This window comes from Myotis lucifugus, unplaced genomic scaffold (genome assembly GCF_000147115.1).
Source record: "Myotis lucifugus unplaced genomic scaffold, Myoluc2.0 scaffold_578, whole genome shotgun sequence".
Taxonomy (NCBI): domain Eukaryota; kingdom Metazoa; phylum Chordata; class Mammalia; order Chiroptera; family Vespertilionidae; genus Myotis; species Myotis lucifugus.
The window spans coordinates 126,625-151,288 of record NW_005871626.1 but is presented as its reverse complement, the minus strand read 5'-3'; the positions used below and the strand labels follow the sequence as shown (position 1 = coordinate 151,288).

The following is a 24,664-nucleotide window of genomic DNA, read 5'->3' as shown; positions in this document are numbered from 1 at the left end:
AAGCTGGCTTGTTCCAGGTTTCCTGTTCTTTGCGATCCACACTTCTTTCCTGGGTGACCTACTCAAGTACTGGGGCTTAAAAACCATGTGCAGTAACGTTGTACTATAGATACGCAAATGACTTGAAAATTATATCCCTAGTCTTGATTTGTCCCCTGAGCTACAAACTTCTATATCCCACTGTCTGCCTGGCATGCCCCTTGGAAGTCCAAGAGGCATTTCAAAAACAGGAATAAAACAGCTTCTGGTCCTCTCTGTGTCCCCAGCCTTCAACCTGTCCTTTCTAGGTCTTACTTATTTCCAACACTGGCACCACATATCCCGTCTGTGGCACCTGGTTATGGCAGCCTTGCTGAAACAAAGACAAGATTTTCCCTCAGAGTGAGTCTATTTTCTCATAGCACTTTCATTTTTATTTTTAAATATATTTTTATTGATTTCAGAGAGGAAGGGAGAGGACAATAAGAAACATCAATGATGAGAAAAAATCATGATCAGCAGACTCCGCACGCGCCCTACTGGGGATCAAGCCCACAACCCCAGCATGTGCCCTGACAGGGAATCGAACCTGTGACCTCTCGGTACATGGGACAAAGCTCAACCAAATAAGCCACACCGGCTAGGGCCACAGCACTTTTCACTAACCGAAATTTTATTAGGATTTTTGGGGGGACAGACTATATGCTCTATGAAAGTGAACATCATGACTTGAGTTTATTTAGGCAAATTTTTCCATTTGATAGGGTGAGGAAAGTAAGTGAGATTAAAGAACTTGCCTGAAGACATACAGGACAACCTCATGTGAGTCTAATGCAGTCACAGCTGCTTTATGTGTAAGTAAAGGTAAAAACACTTACTTTCTCTTTCTTTCTTCTTCAAACGCTTTCTCCTACGATCAATGGAAGCTACTTCAGATTTTAATGACAGATAATGTTTTCTGATTTCTTGCAATTTTTCTTGAAGAATTGTGATGCGTTCAGCAGTTGTCATATTTTCAAGGTCCGCTGTCAATTTTAAAACTTTTATTAATATGTATTTTTGAACAAAATGTTAAGATATAAAAGAAACAATATATAGTGTGGCTATAGAATGAGGTCAAGAAGAAAAACTAAAAATAAGGCTTGTAAATTTGTTTCCCTAAGATTTTTTTTCTTAGCCTAGAACAATGCCTGGTGCATAATATATGCACAATATTTGTTGAGCTAATGAGTATGGAGAATCAAAGACCTTACAATCTAAACACGTATGCTAAAAATTCCACATCATGTACAGTATCATCACAGTATATCGTATAAACTCATACTTAGAAACAAGACTGGGAAGACACCAAAATGTTAAAATTGTTTATATTTTTGAATGTCAGGACTGTGGATACATTTTTTAAAATCCTTTTTAGTTTTTTTTTTATGAGTATGTATGCATAACTTTTAAATTGGAAAAACTTTTTTCAAAGGCTCTAAAGCAGCGGTTCTCAACCTGTGGGTCGCGAACAATGAAAATACATCCTGCATATCAGATATTTACATGACGATTCATAACAGTAGCAAAATTACAGTTATGAAGTAGCAACGAAAATAATTTTATGGTTGGGGGTCACCACCACATGAGGAACTGTATTAAAGGGTCGCGGCATTAGGAAGGTTGAGAACCACTGCAAGCAATTTTCAATATCCTAAGAATATTTTTCTGTGTAAGAAACTCTGGGGTAGTCTCCACCCCCAAAAAATATATATATTATGGAGATTTCTCATGTACACAGAAGTATAGAGTAGAATGATGAAGCCCTATATATCCATCATTCACCTTCAGTTATTAGCAATTCATGTCGAATCTTGTCTCATTTATACCCCTTGCACTCCCCACCCCATAACAGAAATACCTAGCCTATGTTGATATTTTCCTCAATTACCTTCAAATTTTTCTTTTAGCAATCTGTTTATTCAAATCGAGATCCAAATAAAGTCTCTATAATGCAACTGGTTATTGGGACTCTTAAGCTTGGTTATAAACTGCTTTTCACTTACGAGCATCAAGAGTTACTAGGACAAAGCTTCTACAGACTGACCAGCTGCCCATTCGGTATCTGCACTTACACATCTGAAAGCTCCACTTGTAAACCTTGGGTAACCGATTACTGGGTTCCTTGAGGTCAGGGTCCTTGTCCCCATTCTTCCCACATTTTCCCGGCGACTGTGTCCGTGCGGGCGACTTGGCGCTGTGAGCGCTGTGAGCCTTCATTCCCGCGGACAGGGATTTGACGGGCTGAGTCTTGGTGACGCTCTCCCCGGCAGAAAGTTCTTCACTGTCGCTACTGTTGGCTGAAAACACAAGCAAAAGAAAAGCATTAGAAACAGAAAAGTAACAAAGGTTTTGCCACAGATTTTAATGGACAATTTAAAATTAACCATTTGAATTTATTACTACAGTATACAACTTGTTTTATAGAAGCTGCCTAAACGCTTGAAAAATCATCGTGTACAAATGCACCGGCACAGTTAAGCAAAACAAAACTCCTTACCTGAGTTGCCAATAGTACTTAAAAAAAAACACACAAAAAAACCCCCACAAAAAACAACCCTAATCTTCCATTATACTTGGTAGACTGTCAAATATAAAGTAATTATCTGAATGGCTTTTTATTCCATTATGTTAATATATAAAAAAATAAAATACAGAATCTTTTAAACTGACTCATTATAGAAACTTCTTAATTTTAACACTTTAGGTTGTATAAATGTATACTGCTCCTTTGGCCACAAACAAACAATGATGCATAATCATCATGTTCAATAAAGATTATTTGGGAGTAAACACTAAACTTTGATACATACAATGAATTTCTTAAATAACTCCTACATCATAGCTTGCTGACTGCAATAAACCATCAGTTTTACCCTGGTAAATAGATTCAGTAATTTATGAAAAATTCTGAGGTCTATGTAATATTCTGTTACACCTGTTTTGCTGACTAAAGCCTCAGTACCATAGAAATGGTTAACACCTTGATAAATTTAACATGTGACTGACTAGATGATGGCACTGATTTTCCCATCCATTTCCTCTTTCTGGATAAAAAATATTATTTTAGATTCCATGACAGTTAATTCATTTAACTGAATTATTTTCAAAGAATGGATGGTATCCTCATTCTGATTTACCAAGGTGTAAGCCCAATAATTAAAATGTGAGAAAGCAATCAACAGTTTTATCTTAAATTATATGAATGTTAACTGTGTTGCTGAAGATGACCCCTCTTAGGAAATGTCATTTAAATGGTAAAGTCTTGAGGACAAAAACATCATAGTATAATTAAAAAATGCTTTAACTGTCTAAACTGTTGTTACTCCAAATACTGACAATCAAATGGGCATCTATTTATTGATGCTTCATTGAACAACAGCTACCAGAAATAAAAGAATATGGTTAGGCTCTAAAGCCTGAAAAATACTCCAAACAGGGAAGGTGCATAGCATCTCCTCCACTGTGGTGTTCTAGAAATAAAGAGACTCCACCACTCCTTACACCACATTTCCTCATCAAATCCCCTCCCAGACCCCCCACTGCTGCTCTGGAACCCCTGGCAACTCCTGGCTAAGCCCCCAAGGCTCGGCCCCACTATGATGCAGTGGTCTGCCTCAGCCTGGCTCTCATGGCCTTGCTGAGCACAGCCGCCCGGGGCCCCAAGGAACGCCATATTCACCGCCTGGAAGTCATATGGGCTCAGCAGAACCTCGGGGCGCTGGCCGCATAACCCTTTCTGCACTGAAGTGCAGCCAAGCCGGCCGATAGCAAAGGTCAGGCAGTGGAGGTGGCAGGAGTCTCCTGGAAGAGCAGCAGGAGTCAGTGTGGGACACCTGAAAAAAAATTCTTTACATATTTTCCGCTTCTCACTTTGTCTACGAGAGAGAGATAAAATGTGCAGCTCTCAGGAGAAATACAGTATATATATTCCTGTAGGTCGATGAACAGTCATTGATAAAGTTAAGTCTTTAGTTAGAGCCCACTTAACCAATGTATATAGTATATATTGCTCATAGCTACTCTTGGCCACATGGCTTGAGGTACTCAAGCTAAAGGTGGTAACTGGAGTTGTTGGGATTACAGCGCCAACGCTGTCTTGATTGTTCTCTCCTAGGCTGATTTTGCCTTGAAGAATTCAAAGCAATCAATTTATCGTAATAAAAATAATACATAACTGAAGCATTTCATAATGTGATATGACAAGGGGAAAGAACTATGGAGCATAAAACAAACATGAAAATGTTGTTTATATTAAAAGAGCGGTAGCTGTTATTTTTAAAAAGATTGTTGGCTCATTCATCATTCATTCTTCATCATTCATATTCATCAGCAATGAATAACACTGCTGAATAAGACCAAACTGCTTAATTCTAGAATTTACCTAGGATCTGAAGACTTGTGTGACATTTTGTGGGTAGTGACAAAATTAAAATATGGACTTAGCCCTGGCCGGTGTGGCTCTGTTGGTTGGAGCGTCATCCCATACATACACTGAAAGGTCTCGGGTTCAATTCCCAGTCAGGACACATACCCAGGTTGCAGGTTCGTTACAGGAGGCAACCAATCAATGGTTCTCTCTCTCTCGTCTCTCTCTCAAATCAATAAAAAACATATCCTCAGGTGAGGATTAAATAAAATACATATATTGACTTATACCATATCCTGAATACCTTAATGGGGGAAAAATATCCGCCATAATTTTTAAAGTTACTGGTATAGTTGACATACAGTCATTACTTCCAAGCTTACAAAATAGTAATTCAACATTTATATACCTTACAAAGTGATCAATATATCCGCCATTATTTTTATATCTAAAAAAAATTAGAGGTTTTACAACTTACTGCCTTTTCCCTTCTTTTTGTTGTTTACCACTGTTGCTTTATGGCTTCGTTTCTGCTTTTTCGATGAACTTCCTCCTCCCTGGGCTTCTTTCGCTCTTTTCTGACCTGTACAGGCTACGATGGGAAAGAAATGATTAAGTAACACAATATAAAAATCAAGCTTTTCCTAGGTATAACTTAACTCCACATTTTGTAAGTACAGAACAATTCTGAAACTATACATGCTCTTTATGAGATCTATAAATTATCATAGAACTCAGTATTATTTTTTAAATAAACTGTTATTTATGAGCTCACTTATTGCACATAATAAAAGTTAGAGGGTTTTTTTTAAAGCAAATGAAGTGTGAACATCCTTCTTTGAAAAATCAGATATAAACTGAAAATAGTTCTCAATATAGTACTGAGAGCTTATGAGTCTAGTAGTAATTCAAAAACAGGCATATGCTGAAAAAAAAAAGTAAAATTTGTTAAAATTCAGTAAAACCAAAATATTAAAGTTTAATTACAGGTTAAATATTAATAATATATCTTATAATGATATTAATATAATTTTAAATGGTATGATACGAATGGGATAAATTTTAGTAGTAATTCAGTTATATTACGCATTTATTTATTTCATCAGTAACTTAGTTCTCAGGGCACTTACAAATCCAGCAATAGCAGTTCTAAGTAACGGTTCATCTTCTTGGTAGAAGATTATCCAAAATGTTTTAAATGTCTCCTTTCCTTAAGGACTAGCCCAAGTCCCAAACGTTCCCTAACTTTCCCTGCTGCTCAGGTTTCACTGATTGATCACTGCTCTGCACTGTGGTTTCTATACTTTTTCCTTTTTACTAATCTGGTCCTCACCATCTCCTGTGTTTCTGATTCTTTCCAACTGCAACTATTTTCTCCCGGACTCCACGGTAAGTTCTTTTTCCATAGATAAAGTCCTATCTATTCAGTTCCAATGTCATATACTATAACAACATGATATAATTAATTTTAGGATAAAATTATGCCATGTTTGCTACAAAGAAGTTTCTTAGTCCTATTACCAATGGTAAACTCAACTTTGAGTATGTAAGACATGGCTTCCGTGGTCAAAAATGAAACAGAACTGTTTTGTTTGAAACTTAATAGATTTCCTTTTTAATGGGTGTATCTACTGATAACTTTTCCTAATGCTATTTTAATATAATAAAGTGAAACATAAAGAAGGTGACTTAGATATTGATTATACAGAAGCAGACTCTTAAAAAGAATTGCCAGATTTTTCCTCAAGAGTTTAATTCTGAAACTTTCAGGTTAATGTAGGCTAAATTGGAGGAAAATCCTAAATCTAAATTGCAAGACTTACATTTTTATTTTTAATACAATGTAAATTCTCTAATATCAGTAGACAACTTTATTAAAATGAGGTCATATTAAACAGGTGCTTAAAAAGTTATCCCTGCCCTGGCCAATGTGGCTTGGTCATCCTATACACCAAAAGGTTACGGGTTCAATTCCCAGTCAGGGCACATGCCCAGGTTGTGGGTTCAATCCCCAGTTGGGGCACATGTGGGAGGCAACTGATCGATGTTCCACTCTCACATCAATGTTTTTTCCTCTCTCTCCCTTCCTTTCTCTCTAAAAATCAGTTAAAATTATTTTTTTAAATAAAGGAATAAATTATTAAAAAATACTATATGCTGTGACATGATAAAGCAGATGGTCCTCTGCTACCCTAAATCTAGAAGTTCTCATGTTTCTTTTTAGCCTATTCAAGATTAAAATTCAGAAGGACTACCATATCTTTTAATTTTTTTTTATTTTTCATAAGATGAGGAACACAGTTAAAGATAAAATCTTGTAAGAATTATAAGTATTAAAATTCTATCATGCTATTGTCAAAAGTCTCTCTAATCATTTATGACAAAGGCTTCTCTAATTTTGAAGATTATTTATGCCTGGACAATTCAGTTCCATAAGATAGTATGGCAGACAAATACAATCATAGTAGCTATATCTGTGAATGTAAAAAACAACAACAAAGAACATCCCAATTTAATAGCAATTATATTTTTTACTTAGTATTTATTGTTCCAAAAGAAATATTTTAAGTCAAGATTTGTGTGACAATGTTATATCAATTATCTCTCAATAAAGCTGGAGGAGGAAAAACTGATTTGTGTGAGAAAACTTGGATTTAACTAATCTGATCTAGATTCTATCTCTTAAGCTAAGAACCTAAAGCTAGCACAATAAAACCTGTTATGTTACATAAAATATATACTCTACCTAGTGCTCTGCCTTTACAAGGGACAAGAGTGCTTTGAAGCCAAGTGTCAGAATAGAGTATACCAATTTAAAGACACCTGAGTGAAGTGGTGTATAAGAAAAATGCTGACAGCAGTATAACTATGGCATTATCAAAAGGTACTAATACTTTTGGAAAGTACTCATTTGAATTTCCACTTTTAACAACTTCACGGAAAATCAAAAAAGTCTTACTGTACGTTAGTCACATACACATTGGTCCTTCAATTTGGTAGCTATGCATCTAAGAAAGCATCAAATTCCTTTACAAACTCACACAAGTTAGTCAGGCTTGAAAATCAGTTTGACACGGTTGTCTGAGGAAAGCAGTGCCTGGCCAGGTGGTTGCTCCAAACCCCTACATACAGATTTGGTTAAGGTTGGAGGGGTCTGTCAATAAATCAAAATGTTCGTGAGAAACTGCACATGACAATCGCACACACAACGTTACAGAAATATATTTAAGCTGCTCATGCCACACAGTCCACCGGCGGAGAATGCCTTTCCTGACAGGTCTGGACTGGGGCCTGGGTGCCAAGGACACCAAGTCCTTCTCAAGCTTTGAGATAACGCATTCCACTCCTCATTACTCAGATGGCTTTCCAAGCTGCCTTCGCACTAGTGCTTCCTTAGGAAGCCACCGGGAGGGAGGAGGGGACCCTAAGGCAGCCCAGGCCTCGCTGCTCACCTTTCTCCGAGGGCTCGGGCTCGGGCTGGGTGCTGCTGCTGGAGCTCACGCTGGCGTCGCAGCCGGCGGGCGAGCTGTTCCCCTCCGACTGCAGGTCCTGGAGCTCCCCGGCGACACTGTCCACCTCAATGGTGCTGTCGGTCTCACTCTTGATACTTCGCACCTCTTCCTGGTTTGGGGCCAGAGCGTCTGACGCTGACACCGAAGACGGCTGCTGCCCGGCCTCCGTGACGGTGACCGAGGAAGGGGACTCCGGGGTGGTAGGAGGGGTGTTCAGCACTGAATTGCTGCCGCTGCTCGGAAACTCGGCCTTTTTGTCACTGGCTTCCAGGGGCTTCTCCTCGGCGGGCTGGCTGTCGGCGCTGGCGGGCAGCGGCGCGTCCAGCTCGGCCCCGGGTGAGCTCTCCTCCTCGGCCACCGTCTGCAGGGTCCCCTCGGCCGGGCCCTCCTCCGGGGCCGGGTGCGGAGGGGAAGCCGCGGCCTCCGTGTCGGAGTCGGAAAAAAGCTCCTTCAGCGTCTTTTTGGGCCACTGGCCCTGAATACTTGACCAGACATCTTTGCGATCTTTCGCTCGGCTGTTCTGAAGTCTTTCATCCGAGTTGTTTAGGAGTTTGATCCTTTTCTCTGCCACTTCTGAGAATCCCGAATAGAAACCGGTCGTCCGCAGAGATTTTCTCTTTTCCTCCAAACCGTTGTATTTCTTGGTTGGTGTCAGCTTTGCTTTTGATTTTTCTTCTTCGTCTTCATCAGAAGAGCTGTTGCTACTGTTTTCTACGCAAAGTGATTCTTTGTTCTTGGCCTTCTCGTCCTTCTTGCTGGGCGACCCGGTTTTTGCACACTCCTCTGTGTTGCAATACCTTCTTTTCCCACGTTTGACCTGTGGCTTTGAGGATTTATCGGGGGTGTCTTTCTTGACATCCTTTCTCTTTTTTGTGACTTCATCTTCTTCATAATCCGTATCTTCAGACAATCCTTCCATATCTTTTCTTAACCTTTCTGGAGATTTTGACGCTGGTTTAGATATTACCAAATCTGCATGGACCTTGCTTTCTTCTAGCAAAAATGAACTGTTCTGTTCCTCCTTTGAAAGGTCATTTCTGGCGTGGGCCAAATACTCAGTCTTCGATTCCTCTTTGCCAGTACTGTCCATGTCGTGAGCACCTGTCTCATCCTCCTGCTCACTGTCTTCAGAACTTTCAGAAGCTGGAAAAAAAAGAAGAAAAATGATGCATGACGGGAAGATTAGCAGTATCTTCTCTGCGCCATGCGCTTTATATATTAGCTCCTATGTTTATAGCCACCCTGCTCGCCAGGTTTTAATCCATTTTACAAGTGAGGAAATTAAGCTTCTGAGAGCTAAGACACTCACCAATTGCGGAAATGCCTACATGTGGGGCGATAGTTCCACTACTATATACTTTTGCCATAACATATAAAATTGTAAACATAAAAGTAGTGAATTTCATTGTCTGTAAATTATACCTCATTAAAGCTGTGAGGTGTGTGTTTGAGGAGTGTGTTTTATCATCCCTATTTTATAGTTTAGGAAATTAGGATTGAGAGAGGTTAAACTACCCCAAATGGCAAGAGAACGTCTAAATGTAAGTCATTTGATTCCAGAATTTAGAATCTTAACTATAACAGTCTAAGAAATCCATGTAGTATGTTCTTTAACTAGGTTTAAATTAAAAAAAAAAAAAAGAGAGAAATCCATGTAGTATGTTCTTTAACTAGGTTTAAATTTAAAAAAAATTGAGACAATTAAGATGGGTAAAAACATTAAAAATTTTCAATGTGTTCCTGCATAACTAAATTTTTTAAAATGATCAAAGCAGTACATATAGGTGGTTATAACTATTTCTATTGATAGTTATTACCACCTTCTCTTAATAATATTCTATTTGTTGATTTATGAAGTTTAACCTGATAAAAGGAATGAGGATTTTCTCTTATTAATACCTCATCCCTCTTTCCCCATACTTTCTCTCTATATATTTATTTAAATATAGTATTTATAACATGTAAATATGGTTCATTGCAGAAACAGTCCACTTGTTACTTTCTTTCTGGTATAGCCTTTTATTTTTCACGGAGTTTCCAAAAGTCCTTTTCTACTCACGCTGTCTTCCTTTCTTATGTCTTTCACATTTATTTCACTGCTCCATTAAGTCAAGCATTCTCTCCAATTTCCTCACTCACCCAATCTCTACCCTGGAGGCCTATTTTCTGCTCCATCTGGGGGGCTGGTCTCTGGGTCAGTTCTAACAGCCACCATCCTAGGAATCTCCTGCAGATTTTCTCATGACCCAGACCCACTGTTAAACGATCTCACATCTTCCTTTTTCTAGGTTTACTCCCATGTTGTGTTGGGCCACCTAACGGTTTCCTAAAACAGTACATGGGAGGAAAATAGTCTTTGTCCTTACAGGTCTGAATACATCCTGACCCTCAAACTTCATTGTGTGATTTGTTTAACCAGGTGCAGAATTCCAAGTTGAAATTATTTTCCTTCAAAATTTTGAAGGTGCAGCTCTTTTGCTTATAGTGTTGAAAACACTCTTTCATTCCTTTGTGGTGATGATTTTATTCCTGCTATTTTATAATTTCATTAGAGGCCTGATGCACGAAATTCATGCAAGAGTAGATCTTCCTTTCCCCAGCTGCCTGCACCAGCTTCCCTCTGGCACCCGGGACCCGGGCTTCCCTCCAGCCACCGGCAGGCACCAAGGACCCAGGCTTCCCCTGCAGCCCAGGCTTTGTCCAGAAGGTTGTCCGGAAGGATGTCTGGTCTAATTAGCATATTACGCTTTTATTATTATAGATAAAATGTACTGTGGCATGGCTCTTTCTTCATCACTTCAAGTACTTGAGGGGCTCTTTCCATTTAAAGATTTCTGCCTGTCAGTTCTAAAAATATTTCCTCTTTTAGTTACTTGCTAATTTCTCCTCAGCCCTGATCAGGGTTCGTGAAGGAGGTAACCAATTGATGTATCTCTCTCACATCGATGTTTCTCTCCCTCCGTCTCTCCCCCTCCACTCTCTTTAAAAATCAATGGGAAAATATCCTCAGAGGAGGATTAACAACAAAAAAATCTGAACTCTTTTCAAGTTACAAAAAATGTGAAATATTTTTTATGGAGACACATTCTTTTGCTTCATTTGATAGATCAGATCTTCCCCCCCTTTTCCCTGCCAGCCAGATTTATAAACCTCCCCCTCCCACCAGTCTTTATCACTGTTATTATCTGATAGTTACACTTCATTCTGCTGTAAATATTAAGCAGTAATGTCACCACAAAAGAGAATATAATAAATGTAATCAAGATAAGCAAAGTTAAATATTCTTTACAAAAAATTCAATTTAATTTTATATTCTAATATGGCATAACACCAACTGTGCTTTCCATGGCAACAGAAAAGATGGAACCTGAAAAAAAGCACTGAATCAATACAATAGGGTGAATATTAAATTTTAACTACAATTTACTGGTGCCCTCGGATCTACTAACAGAAATATTTCTAAGCCTCAATCAATGGTTGGTTTTATTTCAAGTAATAGAACCAAAAAAAATTATGGTTCAATTAAAAAACCCATTTGATGTTAATGAATTACCTTTATAAAATTTGATATATAAAAACCAACAACAAACACTTGCATGCAAAAAGGGCATTTATTATATTTACCTTGAAGTCCATTAAGGATAGAAGTAATTTCTATGGATTTAATATGAGCTGTATCGGAGTTTTTGGCATCAGTAAGGTCCAGTTTAGATACTATTTCAGGAGATGAATTTGTCTGAAATGGTGGTTTTGACAAGCGCCGAAGTTTACAGTTTTTAGGAGAGTATTTTTCATCTTTGTCCTTTTCTTTGTCTAATTTATTCTAGGTTAAGGGGAAAAAAAGTATCTCATGTTAGCCATAATTTATCATGAGGCATTTATTAGTAACATTGTTAATACTAATTTTAACTCTTAAAATATATTATTAAATAACAAAAATATACGAAAAGCCCCTCAAAACAGCTACAGATGTTTTTTCAATATTATTTAACAAATAATGCAGGATGAGCAAAAAGTTTTTGTCTAATATTTATATTTAAATAGCTGAAATAAATTAGCCATCAGATAGACAATTAAGACTAGCATGCCTCTGGAATACCTGAAACCTATATAATTTTGTTAACCAATGTCACCCCATACTTTCCAACAAAGACCGAGAGTGAAGATGAAAAGTGTTTGATGAGGCCTGAGCTGTAGCTACTCAGTTGCTGTACCCAAACTTAAATATGGACCCAATGTTACAGGGAGAAAAGAATAACCATTTTAGGGGAAAGCTTTCACTATTAGGGGCCACTAGAGTATCATTTAGCAGGAAAGTAAACGGCTTCTCACTTTGAATATGAAAAGTGAATTTCAGAAGAACTATTAAACACCTCAAATACATACACCATTCAAAATATAAAAATGCCATTAACAAGGTAACAACTGTTCTAAAGCTAATGGTCTGCTTTCTAAGAAAACATTAGAGAGAGTTAATCTTAGAAGGAGCAATTCCATCATACGTAAAAGTAACATCAACTTCCAGGACAGCGGCCCCTCTGGGAACCTGCTCTAAGCCGCTCCCTGCAGTCAGACAAAGAAGCCTCCTTTTCCTCCAGAGTAGTTTGCAGTTAGTAGGTAACCCAGGGTCCAGGCCCACTACTCTAGGGCTCCCCAGCTGGGACTCAGAGGGGCAGGAGAGGGCTGACATGGACCAGTAAAATCTGGCTGGGTGGCCTTCTCCAAGCTGAAACTGAAAAAAGTCTCACAGATCATTTAGTACCGTTTCCAAAATGTCTTTCCATAAGTGACAATATTATTGTACCCAAATCTAGCTTTTGCTAAATTTGCTATTTCAAGGGAGTATTTCCAACTCTGCTAACACTAATGCACACACACTTAATGCCTAATTCTGGGGGGGGGGAAAGTTTTTTAATTAAGAATTATGATGTAGAGAAAAATAAGCACTTACCTTTATTTTCTTCCGATGTTTTATCTTTGGCACATTTTTATCAGCAGGTCTTACTATTTTATCTGCTTTAATCCATTCATCATATCTGAAATGAAAGGAAATTGATATAAATAAACAGACATATACCACAGAGATACTTATGGCATATTAAAAAGAAACTCATAAATAGAATCATTTCATTTTAGAACTGGAAACAACCCTGGAGATCATTTAGTTCAACTTCCTGGTTTGATGCATAAAGCTACCAACTGCCCTGACCGGTGTGGCGTTGTCTCATGCACAGAAGGGTTGAAGGTCTGATTCCCAGTTAGGGTACATGCCTGGGTTTCGGGATCTATTCCTGGTAGGGGGTGTGCAGGAGGCAGCCAATCTATATTTCATTCTCACATTAATGTTTCTCTCTCTCTAAAAATTAAGACTGCCTGTTAGTGATTTGACCATACTTCTTAAATTCTGCTATCAATAAATTCCTTATAATTAAAGCATAGGATCTAGACAAGTATCCTACCTGATATTTAACTAAAATACTAATGAAATATTTTCAAGTATATACATGACTTATTTGAAAATATTTCTACTGAGTCATCTAACTAATGAAACAAACATGAAAGACAAGATGCACAAGCAACTCATTGAACTTCCAAAGGTCACTCCCTGGCCTATGGGAGATGGAGGCGCCGCATCAGAGGGCCCTGAACTGATCAAGTCTGTGAACTCCAAGACCAAAAGCACAAACAAGGGCAGAGTCACGTGACAAATACATCATAGGTGTCTATCAGGTGACAGGCTCTGGACTGAGCACTGGGTACTCAGCAGTGAAGGCAGCACAGCTCCTTCCCGCAGGGAGCTTTCAAGTGAGCAGAGAAGGCAACACTAAATGGTAATTACAAAAGGAACAACAAACCTCTGCACCTTCTGAAAGAAGGTACGTACATATTTGTATTTTTAAAATGTGATGAATTAAAATATTTATACAAAGCTAGAAGAAATCATTCAGAGACCATAACATAATTGCTCTCATCAGAGAAAAGTCGAGTTCAAAAAAAGAAAGCTTTATAGTTTTGTTTGGATATGTTGGCAAATCACCTAAGCAATCACTTAGCAATAATAAAAATGGAAAAGAATGTCAGTCAACCAGATAGAAATGGCTTCTGTGCCCAACATCAATTCAGATGTGGTTCTTCTTCAACCCAACTAAACCCATTTAGCATGTTAATACATACACCCAAAAGACATAATCGTAGAGATTAAGAAAAAGTAATTACACACAAAATAAAGATATTTCCAAAATAATTTCATAAGCAAAACCAAATCCACATAATACTAAAATATGCATAGATTATTAAGATAAAATGTAATAACCATTAAAGTATTAGTCATTTGTAGTTTGTTTTCTGTAATGTATATTCATTTAATAATTGCTGAGCAATGCATATTTCATATCTTCTATAAACAAAAGGTTAAGTTATATATATATCATATAACTAAGCTTTTAAAAACCTCATATCTAAAGTGGAAATTTACACTGTCATTGCAAGGAGATGAAGTTTCCTCCCTTAATTAAGAACCTATGGGACACTGTAAGAGAAAAAAGACCAACTCATGATGAAAAGCACTAGTTATTAATAATAAACTTTATAAGCAATTTTATCAATATTTACCTACTTGATGAATTTTCTATTATAATCTCAATTAACACATTTTTTTTGATTTGCGGTGGAGTGCGGGAAACGTGTAAACTCGGGCCGATTGTAACTGCGTATTACCAAATATTTGTTTGTAATCCACCCTTTTGGTGGATGGAACAAAACCAAAAGACAGAGCCATCTTATATTTTGGCGGGAAATTCACCCCACACCGGAGTGTTAATAATAAACTTTATAAGCAATTTTATCAGTATTTACCTACTTGATGAATTTTCTATTATAATCTCAATTAACACATATTTTTTTATTTATTGGTTGATTTTAGAGAGAGGGGAAGGGAGAAAGAGAGAAACATCAATTTGTTGTTTCACTTATTTATGCATTTTATATGTGCTCTGACTGGGGATCGAACCTGCAACCTTGGCTTACTGGGATGATGCTCTAACCGAGCTCTCTGGCTATACATATATTTTTAATTTGAGAAAATATCTAAAACAAAATTTATGAAGACTCACTGAACACCATTTTATGCTTTTAGTAATGTACTTAGGATACAACAAAAATAAAAGTATATTACTGAAAAGCTAAAATTCTAAGCATGTTATTAACACTGCATATTTCTATTTAATTTAATACTGTTAAATCCATACCAAAGACACAGGAATGGTGTTCATCATAATAAAGAAAATAACAACATAATGATAGAAACATAAATATTATAGCATAATTTATGATTTGACACAACCACCCCAAGAGAATGATACAGTAATGATGTCAATCCATTTTCCTAGAGAATTTAACTCTATAAAATGAAGCAAAGGTATAGGTCTTTAGGCAGAGGTAATAAGTAGTGTTAAGAACAATGGAAGAGCAGGTTTTATTTATAGACCACTGAAAATGGTTAGCAACTGTGACTCAGATACTGATTTTCTAAAGTATTCCAAAAACTTACATTACTAATAATGATAAATTTAGGGGGTTCCTATTTGTGTAAATTTAGACAAACGTACTACCTGCCAATCTACAAAGCCACCAAATGAAACGGGTCCAATTTTTATGTTTTACATAAAATATACCTGCTAATCTACAAACTACTAAATGGAAAAGTCCCATTTAATAAACCCTCTTAAGTTGAAAACAGAACGAAAGCCCATTTGAGTTGTAAAGATAACTGATTCTTTATTTCACACCAAAAAAAAATGTTTATTTTCACTTGCACTGAAAAACTAGTCAACTCCAAAGTAATTTTTTAAGTTCACCTTACTGCTTTTAAGCTTTGTTTTACATTTCTCTACATGTAGGACTATCTGATACAAAGTATTTTGTATGCTGCAAAAAAAATTTTCACTGCCTTTTGACTGCCATGGTACTTTTTCATCTGAATATGGAGAAACTGGAACCTTAATAGAACAGTTGGACAGGTCCCCAGAAAATTCAGAGTTGCCATATATAGAAGGATAGAGAAGAATCTGGCTCCAGGTAGAGCCAGGCCACATCTGTCCCAATCCATTAGTCTATATATTCTACAGGTATGGCGTTTATAAACCAATGCTTTTTATTCAGATCTGAATTTCTGCTTTACTCCCATTCTGTTGCCAGGAGGTCCAAAGTAGTTCAATATTCATTCACTAATAATGAATAATGTAGAACAGTATTTTTTAAAAGATATTTTCTTTTTAAGAAAACTTTGCTAGAAAATGTCTCAGATCACACAAAACTCACATAAATAGCCCCACATGAAATTTTCTAAATTGCCATAGTAATGAATGGCTGCCACTGAAAATAAAACTACTTTCATGAACCTTCATGCATAAATCTTCATTTTCAATTTCACATCAAGTGTAAATTCAGAGATCAAGCTGAATTTCTGAAAATACTGTGAAAACAGTTGTAGAGGTGATGAGGGCTTGTTGCAGTCCTCATTAGATAACTTCAGACAAGGAGCAGCAGCAAAAATCACATGTGATTTCTTTTTCTTTTCTTTTTTTAAAACTGTATTTGAGTCAAACTGACGACACATGCTGGGGAACAAGATCTCCAATGCTCCCCACAGTGAATTCTTATTCATCAGCAGGACAGACTTTGGTTATTATTGCCGAGAAAGAGGATGCTGTGAAATTGACTATCAGGAAATTAACTGCTTAATCTACTGAAGTACAGTTGTTTTCTCTACGATGCTGCAGTGGGTGGGGATCCACCCCTACAGTTCTTCACCGAGATGTAAGTTTTCTTCTTGTCAACGTTCAGACCACAAAATGCTTGAGCTGTCAGTAGTGCATCCTTCTCAGTGACACAAGCAAGTCTTGTCGAATAGTTAGTTCTCCTTTTCCTTTCTATATTATTAAACACCTGAATGCCTCCTTCGAATATCGCCCGTTATCCTACCCAACCCACTATCACCTTCAAAGCTAATATACCCAACATTTCCTGCCCTCTAAAACCCAAGTGCTCCTCGGATAGGATACTTTCCTTTAGTCAATCTTTTCTTAAGGAAACGGAAAGTTATCTTAACTACAGAATAATTTTATGAATGTCTCAACTCACATACATACTAAGCCTCTTGTTTGAGATAATTAATAGAAAACAATCAGGCCCTGACTATAGTGAAAGTTAGAGAATGCTTAAATTCTATCCATTCATCACAGAATTTAAAGCATTTTAAAAGGCTACTAGGACAACAGCCTTGTTATATATAAACTAGCAAAAATATATATAAAATGTAAAATAAGATAAAATAAACTAGCAAAATAACCAGAAGGACTGAAAGGAGAGGGCAAAGTGATGATGTGGCTTTTATCTATCTTGTGGGCATTATTTAATAATTAATTTTTGTCGACTCAATTTTCTCCTAATTTTAAACTAACATACTCAACATTTACACCTTAGGCAATACTGGAACTCCCTCTACATTCATGTTTAATAAGACCATTTAGTGGGATCAAAATGATTAAATATCAAAGAGTGGGCAAAATATTCCTACAGCCACTGTATCTGAGACTTCAAGCATCTTCCTCTGAACTTATCATTCATGCCAGCACTACAGTGAGAAACATCATGCACCATAGAGGCAGCATAAGAACCAACGGACAAAAGAATTAATTACACATGATTTTAAAAGCAGTATCTGAGGCGCCCGGCTAGCTCAGTCGGTAGAGCATGAGACTCTTAAAAGCAGTATCTGGAAAAGCTGGTTTCAGGACAACACCGATGACAGATAAGTCTTAAAATTCAAAACTTTTGTTAATCTTGTTGGTCAGAAATAAAGAACAAGCCCAATGGATCAGATCTGTACTTTTCTCAAAATAAAGAAGGAAATCAGATTAGACTTGTTTCTAGAGTTTCCTACTGCTGCAACCGGACAACACAAAATGTACTTTTAAGGAACAGAGTATTATTTTTAAGAAAAAGATGGTATTTTTTTAGCGACTTTCCAAACAAATTATAATTTAAATATAAAGCATGAGAACTATATTCCTCCTTGAAGAGACTAGGCACACATGAAACCACCACTTAAAACTTCTATGATTAACTTTCCAAGGGCTACAACCCTATCATGGGCTATATTTCAAAAATAGTATTAAACATTCCAAAATGAAGTAAGTTTTTCTTAAAAGATACCTAGATGATCAGATCCCAAAACTGACATAAACTTTGGACAAACTTAAAATACAGAATTTCTTTGGATAAACCAAAGGAAACCTATGATAAGAAAAACACTTCATCTAACCCCACCTGAAACTGAACCTGTTTTGCCTTTCAGCTCCCCAGGTAGGAAAAGGGAGGAAGTGCACTCTAGTTAAGTTAAGCAGACCTGCTTACATTGCAACCATAGTGCTTCCAACATGAAAATACATTTCTGAGGCTTCTGAAAAACACTGTAACACAAGCACTGTTAAGGAGGAGATAAGGCCTTCTTGAAATAGCTAAGGCTTCTTAAGAAATCTCCATTGTAAACTCCCTGCCTACTGAAAGAAATATGACGTCCGCATATGAGGACCTAAGAGGATTACAAAGAGCTTACTATGGCAAGGTAGTTGAAAACGCAAGAGAGCAAGAAGTCTGATCATTGGCTTGTAGACATCAAGAAGCTCAAATCTCTTTCACATCTTTAAGGATTTTCCTATCATTTCACCAAGTGTTGCTTTGATTAATCCACATGTAATGTAAACATTAACTGGGCAGACACTAAGGAGGTCTTCCAAGTTATTAACAACAGGAGGTAGGAAGTCACTACGCGAGCATTTACATACTAACTACTACATATTTTTTATATAGTGCTATGACCTCAATGAAAATACTAATAAGCCTGTAAGTCATTAATTAAGTTTTAAAATAGGAAATTATAAGTGTTTTCAGGTAGCAATCACTAGCTAAAACTCAAGTTACCTCACATTCCATCCGCAGTAATGGACCAAGTAAAGGACCTCTCCACCTTCGACATCAGAATCTTTAATACTAGCTTCATACATTTTTTGATTTTTCCCTCGTCCATACCGCACTTGGACTTTCATGCCTGGTGGATAGCATTCAAACTCCTCTTCCTCATTGTTGTCATCATCCTCTTCATCTTCTTCCTCCTCCTCCTCCTCCTCCTCCTCTTCTACTTCTTCATCATCTTCCTCTTCCTCTTTATTCGTTTCATCTCTTGAAAGGTTTAAAAAATTGCAGTTAATAAAAGACACTTCATAAGCTTTTCAGTTCCAAACCACATAAATTGATAAAAATTGTGGCTGTGATTGTTCCGGGAACAGCAGGTTCCATGTGTATGAAATTCTCTGATTTTCAATTTAATATTAAAAACTAAAATTGTATAAGATGACTGTGGTTACAGAAAAGATACATTTAGAGAAAATGAACAATGAAAAATAAGTGCATTAAAAGAAAACTTCCAACAGCCAGAGGGACAGGAGTTGTGCTGCAGAGCAAGAAACTAGTACAGTCGACTGTTACAATTGTCTCAGGTTTTATTATGAAAGTATTTTACATCTCGGTTGACAAAAACAAAAATCATTACACCTCATAGCCATTTTCTGACTAAAATTATTTTTTACTCAAATATTTCCAGCCTCAGGATATTTAAAACAAAAACTTTTACTAGCCAATGGCTAGTCTTAATAACTTTAAAAAGTGCTCCAACTAAAATCAAATGTTATGTGATATACTAAAATGTTATTTTACCTTGCACAAGTATATTCTACCAACTTCACATTAATATCCCATCAAGGCTTTTTTCTTTTTTATTCTTCTAAACTTCAAAATTTCTGCTCTCTTTACCATATTCACTGAAAATCTTCTCTACCAACTCGCTCAACTTTAAAGTTCCAAATGAAACTAAAAGTTACACCATTCAGAAGCAGCACTGCAGCCATTCTGATCTTTTCAGTATCCTGTACCTTCTAAAGCTGAGTATTCATATTCATGTTATATTAGCCACAAATCGGTATTAAACAAGTTGGAGATAATCTCAAATCATAAATCTTTCCAAGCACTAGATTAAAAAAATCAATGCTTTGGTATAAAATTTGACATTTAGTTAAGTCTTTATCTGCTCTGCAGTTTGTCTAAATGTATTACAATAGATTCCTCTCAAAAATGAATCCATCACTTTATAGCTGACAATGAATAAACATAAAACAGAAGCACAAGACAGCTGAGCATTAAACTTCAAAGTTAATAGAAATATTTATACAAAAATCCAACTTCCACTGATAATTTTTAATATTCTTATATGCAATCTTTTTAGCAATAACATATTTTACCATTCCTAATTATACAGGCAACAAAAATAATATAGAAATAGAGACAAAAGCAGCCCTATAACCCTCTTTATTTTATTTCTTTCCTTCTATACAGTGAGGGATGAAGGGAAGCACAATAAACTTGTGAAATTAAGTCTGAGTTCATGAAAGCGTCAAATGTGTCAAATCTCTCTGAAATAAATCAGCAAGTCTATAAGGGTTCTCAAGAATTATTCCTCTTTTAAAGACTCATCTACAGCCATATGAGTGAAGGCCTGGGAAGAGTGGGTGGGGATCAATGGGAAAAACAAACAGACAAAGGGGACATCTGTAATACTTTCAACAATAAATAAATAAATAAATAATAACAGCCAAAGGAATATATACTTAAAATCTAAAGGAAACCTACTGTAATCTAAGATAAAAAATATGAACTCTATTATTGAAAATACATTAACAGCTTTAAAATTAAAGATTAGTAAGGCTAAAATATTTAAGAAATTATCAGAAAGGGTGTTATGGATAATAAGCTATTATTAACAAACTTAAATGTTTTATCTGTGTAATATATACTATATACATATATAAAATTAAAAGTTCAAATATCAGGGATAAAAGGAAATGTATTGTGCTGGCCACAACAAAACAAGAGATTTGTCATGCACCTCAGAATCATGATGTAAAAGGAGAAAGACCGACTAAAAAGTCTAAACTTTTTAAAAAATGAAAACAATTCTAACATTATCTTACATCATATAATACGCTCCGCACAACTGATAAATGCCAAGAATTGCAAGCACAAGCCTACATTAAGTGGTAGCCAGAGTAATCTTTATTTAATCTGGAATAAAAACCCAATCCTCTGTACTAACAAAACAATAAAAAAATAATAAAAATTTCACATTTAATAGCAACTTCAGACACAAATCTTCAGACACAAATCAAAGTCATGAAAATAATATACTGATGTATAAATAATCAGACAACACAATTATTGGCTTGAATCAGCCATAGAAAATGCTTCTACTTTTCTAAGAATTCAGTAGCAAAATCAGAGGTAAGTGCACTAAATCAGACACAACACAGAATGCCAAGAAAGATAGCCTTTAAATGTACACACACACACCAAGGATTTTTCATCTGAATTCACAAAGAAATATCAAATTTTCCCAGTTTGATGTGACACTCCTTACAATGAAACAAATTAAAAGAAAAAAGCTACAACTTATCAATACCTATTATGGACCAGACACTGGAATACGGAGGCAGGCTATTGAAAATTCTTGGTCATAGCTAATTACTTAGCAGAAGTTATATATTAGAGGAATACTTAAATATTAATTCTTTATAATTGTAAAATTTTCTATTGCACTGATCTAATAAAATTCAGAAATCACTTTTGGACATTTCTCACACATAATGCTTCTAAAAAATATCTATCAAACTAGGGCAGTCACACCAGGATAATTTCAGTTTGTGGTATGACGTATATATCTCTGTAGTAAGTAAGAAGGCCATCTAGTTGAAGAATTAAATGAATTAATAAAACCCTACAAAATACAGATTATACTAATAATAATGTTTTTAAAGTACTAATTTGAAAAATAAAGATAATTACTAGTAACAAAGAGAAAATAAAGGCTTATCAGAGTGCCTTCGACACAGTAGATGCTCCAGAAATAGCTGCAGATTTAAGTGTCAGATTTTTAGGCATAAAGCTGAATCCTTACTAAGTTCTTTCTTAATAGTTCAAATAGTCTCCAGTAGCAGCATGTATAATTTCAAATAAACATTTACATACAGAGAACTACAACCAAATATAATGAACAAACACACTATATTCATCTAAACCCAGTGTTGTTTTTTTCCTTTAAAGTTTATCTGCATGCTGAGGCCAAATTTGCAAAGTAACACTAAAATGATCAAGAGATTTTAGGCAAAAAGCTGGATACTCACTAAGTTTCTTAATAGTTGCAATAGCAGTGAGGAATATGTGAAATATATATTTGTACACACAGATACGTAACAAAGATAAATACCTTTTACTATATTCATCTAAACATGTTTTTCTTTTTTCTTCCTCCCTCCTTGGCTTCATGCTGTGGCCAAATTTCAGAAAAATATTAAAATGATTAAAAAACACTGGTTGTACTTATTTAAATGGGCCACTAGCAATGAGGAATGTTTAGCGTTTTTAAACCTCAGAAATAAGATTAGACACCAAAGATCACCTATAAAATCCAGGGGTCCACTGGCAGTGTACAGATTACATTGCTAAATAATTCATCATTCCAAATTAAGCAAAACAAGTAAATGCTACTTGCACATAAAACACAGCATAACAATTTTGGCCTTTTAAAAATTAAGTATTAGCACTTTTCCATTCTTATTTTTTGCTTAAGAAATGAATACAACTGTCAAAATCTACAGCCAACATACCACCTATAAAACATTGGAGAAAATCATTTTCCAAAATTTGTATTATCTGGTTATTTAGCAGAGCCTAATGTAGTAAGAAGTACTTTTCTCTAGCTGAAAATTTTATAAATTTCCATGATGAGAGCAAAGAGAATGAATCAAAAACATGACCTTTTGCTACATTTGCATTAGTAGGGTCTCTGAAGTAGGCAAATGCTATTTATGTAATAAATGCAAATCAGCCAATTATTCTATATTTTGTCAATCAAATTTTGATTCATACATACACGCACAAGGAGAAAATTACAAGAATTCATTCAGCCAAAATGCATCTTAACCAAAAACAGAGTTCTTACCCAGATTTTGCTTTTTCTTCTTCAGCTTCTACCTTTATGCTGAGGGATTCATCTAACCCAGTTGTCTCATCATTTTTGTCGACCAGATTTTCATTTTCTTCTGTCTTTTTTAGGTTAACTTCTTTTTCCTGATCACTTTGTGTAGATATAGATTCTAATAAATTCTTTTTACTTCCCTAGAAAAAGATCAGAGCAACTAAACCAACAAAAGTAAATACTACCAACTTAATTCCATAATCTAATTAAAAAAGGTACAACCATTGATAATATTGAGAAAGTTATTAGTTATTTTAAGAAACTCCTGCCATTCTTAAAATACTAGGCAAAAATATTGAACAGCTATTGTAAACACCAAAATAGCACTTACTGAAGAAAATGCACAATCTATCTAAGTATAAAATTATACAATAAATTAACAAATCTTTAGAGTATATAGAAAATGTACCAAAGGTGGAAAAGGACAGTATCTGATTTACCAGAGAGGGTTTAATATTTTCTTTTCTTTCAACATCATCTTCAGTAGGGTTTTCTTCTTTTATTATTATCTTCTCCTCCTCTTCAATCTTTATTTCTTTCATTTCTGGTTCACTTTCTTCCTTAACTTTTATTTCTTTTACACTGTCACACTCCTTACATGGCTTGTTAGCAACTTTCTCTGGCAGTGCCATCTGAAATTCAATATTGGCCGACCTACAGTACTCCTCAAAACCATATAAGTATCTAGAAACATGAAGAGAAATTACATTTGGGGAAAATTTTGAAATATTACTGTAGAGTTGTGGTGATTTAAATTTGTTCATTTCTCTTGTTTTTCAGATATGGAGCCTTAACATTCTCATTTATTCTAGTTCAGTTCTTCCCAATCTTTTTAACCCAAATAGAAACATTTTTCAAAGAAAGTCTCAATTAAAAACACTATGCTAAAAGTGAGAAGACAATCATAATCTTAAATATACTAACTGTAACAACAGTAGCTTTTACAAGTTCCAGTGATAGCCTGTTTGTTGAGCACTTCTTTGTAAGCGAGGCGTTGGACCTCTAAGTACACGTAAAATCTCATTTAATCCTCAGAGTAATCCTACGAGGCAAACAGTACTATCTCATTCTACAGATGAGGACACTGAGGCTGAGGAGAGCAAAGGCATGGTCCAAGGGCACCGATCGCTAGTAACTGGCAGGACCAGGAATCAAACTTGTGCATACCTAACTTTTAAAACTTTAGCATTTTAACCTAACACAGTACTTGCAAAATTAACTTGGCCACAAAAACTTCTTCACAGATGATCTCGTATTCATAGAATACACTCTAGAAAATGTTATATTATAGAGTGATTACTCCAGCGAAAATTTCTGATTTCTTCTTAGAGCCTCAGTTATGGGATACACCCCACCCTGCTTTCTAGATAAAATACTGAATGTAGCTATAGCAAGTACGCCGACTTACTTTTTATAAGCACATTTCACATTGTATCCTGCAGCTGAATTTAAGACAGGAATCCCAAGGTCCTGGTAGACTTGCTTCCAGATAGCTCCACTTTCAATCTAAGGGACAAAGTGAAATGAAAACTTCCAAATTAAAGGTAGGAATTTAAAAATATTTTTATAAACGTAGTATATACAGCCGAAACCGGTTTGGCTCAGTGGATAGAGCGTCGG

At 35.8% G+C, this 24,664-nt stretch overlaps 1 protein-coding gene across 15 annotated transcripts in view; it reads right to left on the bottom strand.

The window, feature by feature from the left end:
- Nucleotides 1-24,664, bottom strand: part of ARID4B (AT-rich interaction domain 4B) — a 59,916-nt gene that overhangs the window by 2,639 nt on the left and 32,613 nt on the right. For 2 of the 15 annotated variants that reach the window (XM_023745757.1, XM_023745756.1), the window contains exons 14-24: nt 24,453-24,550; nt 23,485-23,728; nt 23,009-23,184; nt 22,274-22,333; nt 18,883-19,140; nt 12,851-12,935; nt 11,524-11,722; nt 7,840-9,042; nt 4,866-4,979; nt 2,025-2,318; nt 858-1,004 (exon numbers count right to left, since the gene is read on the bottom strand). In XM_023745757.1, the coding sequence (XP_023601525.1) occupies nt 858-1,004; nt 2,025-2,318; nt 4,866-4,979; nt 7,840-9,042; nt 11,524-11,722; nt 12,851-12,935; nt 18,883-19,140; nt 22,274-22,333; nt 23,009-23,184; nt 23,485-23,728; nt 24,453-24,550 (2,878 nt within the window). Of the gene's footprint in view, nt 1-857; nt 1,005-2,024; nt 2,319-3,700; nt 3,897-4,865; nt 4,980-7,428; nt 7,542-7,839; nt 9,043-11,523; nt 11,723-12,850; nt 12,936-18,882; nt 19,141-22,273; nt 22,334-23,008; nt 23,185-23,484; nt 23,729-24,452; nt 24,551-24,664 lie in introns of those variants that run through there. The other 13 variants (XM_023745758.1, XR_002826655.1, XM_023745760.1 and 10 more) reach the window with 13 other exon arrangements.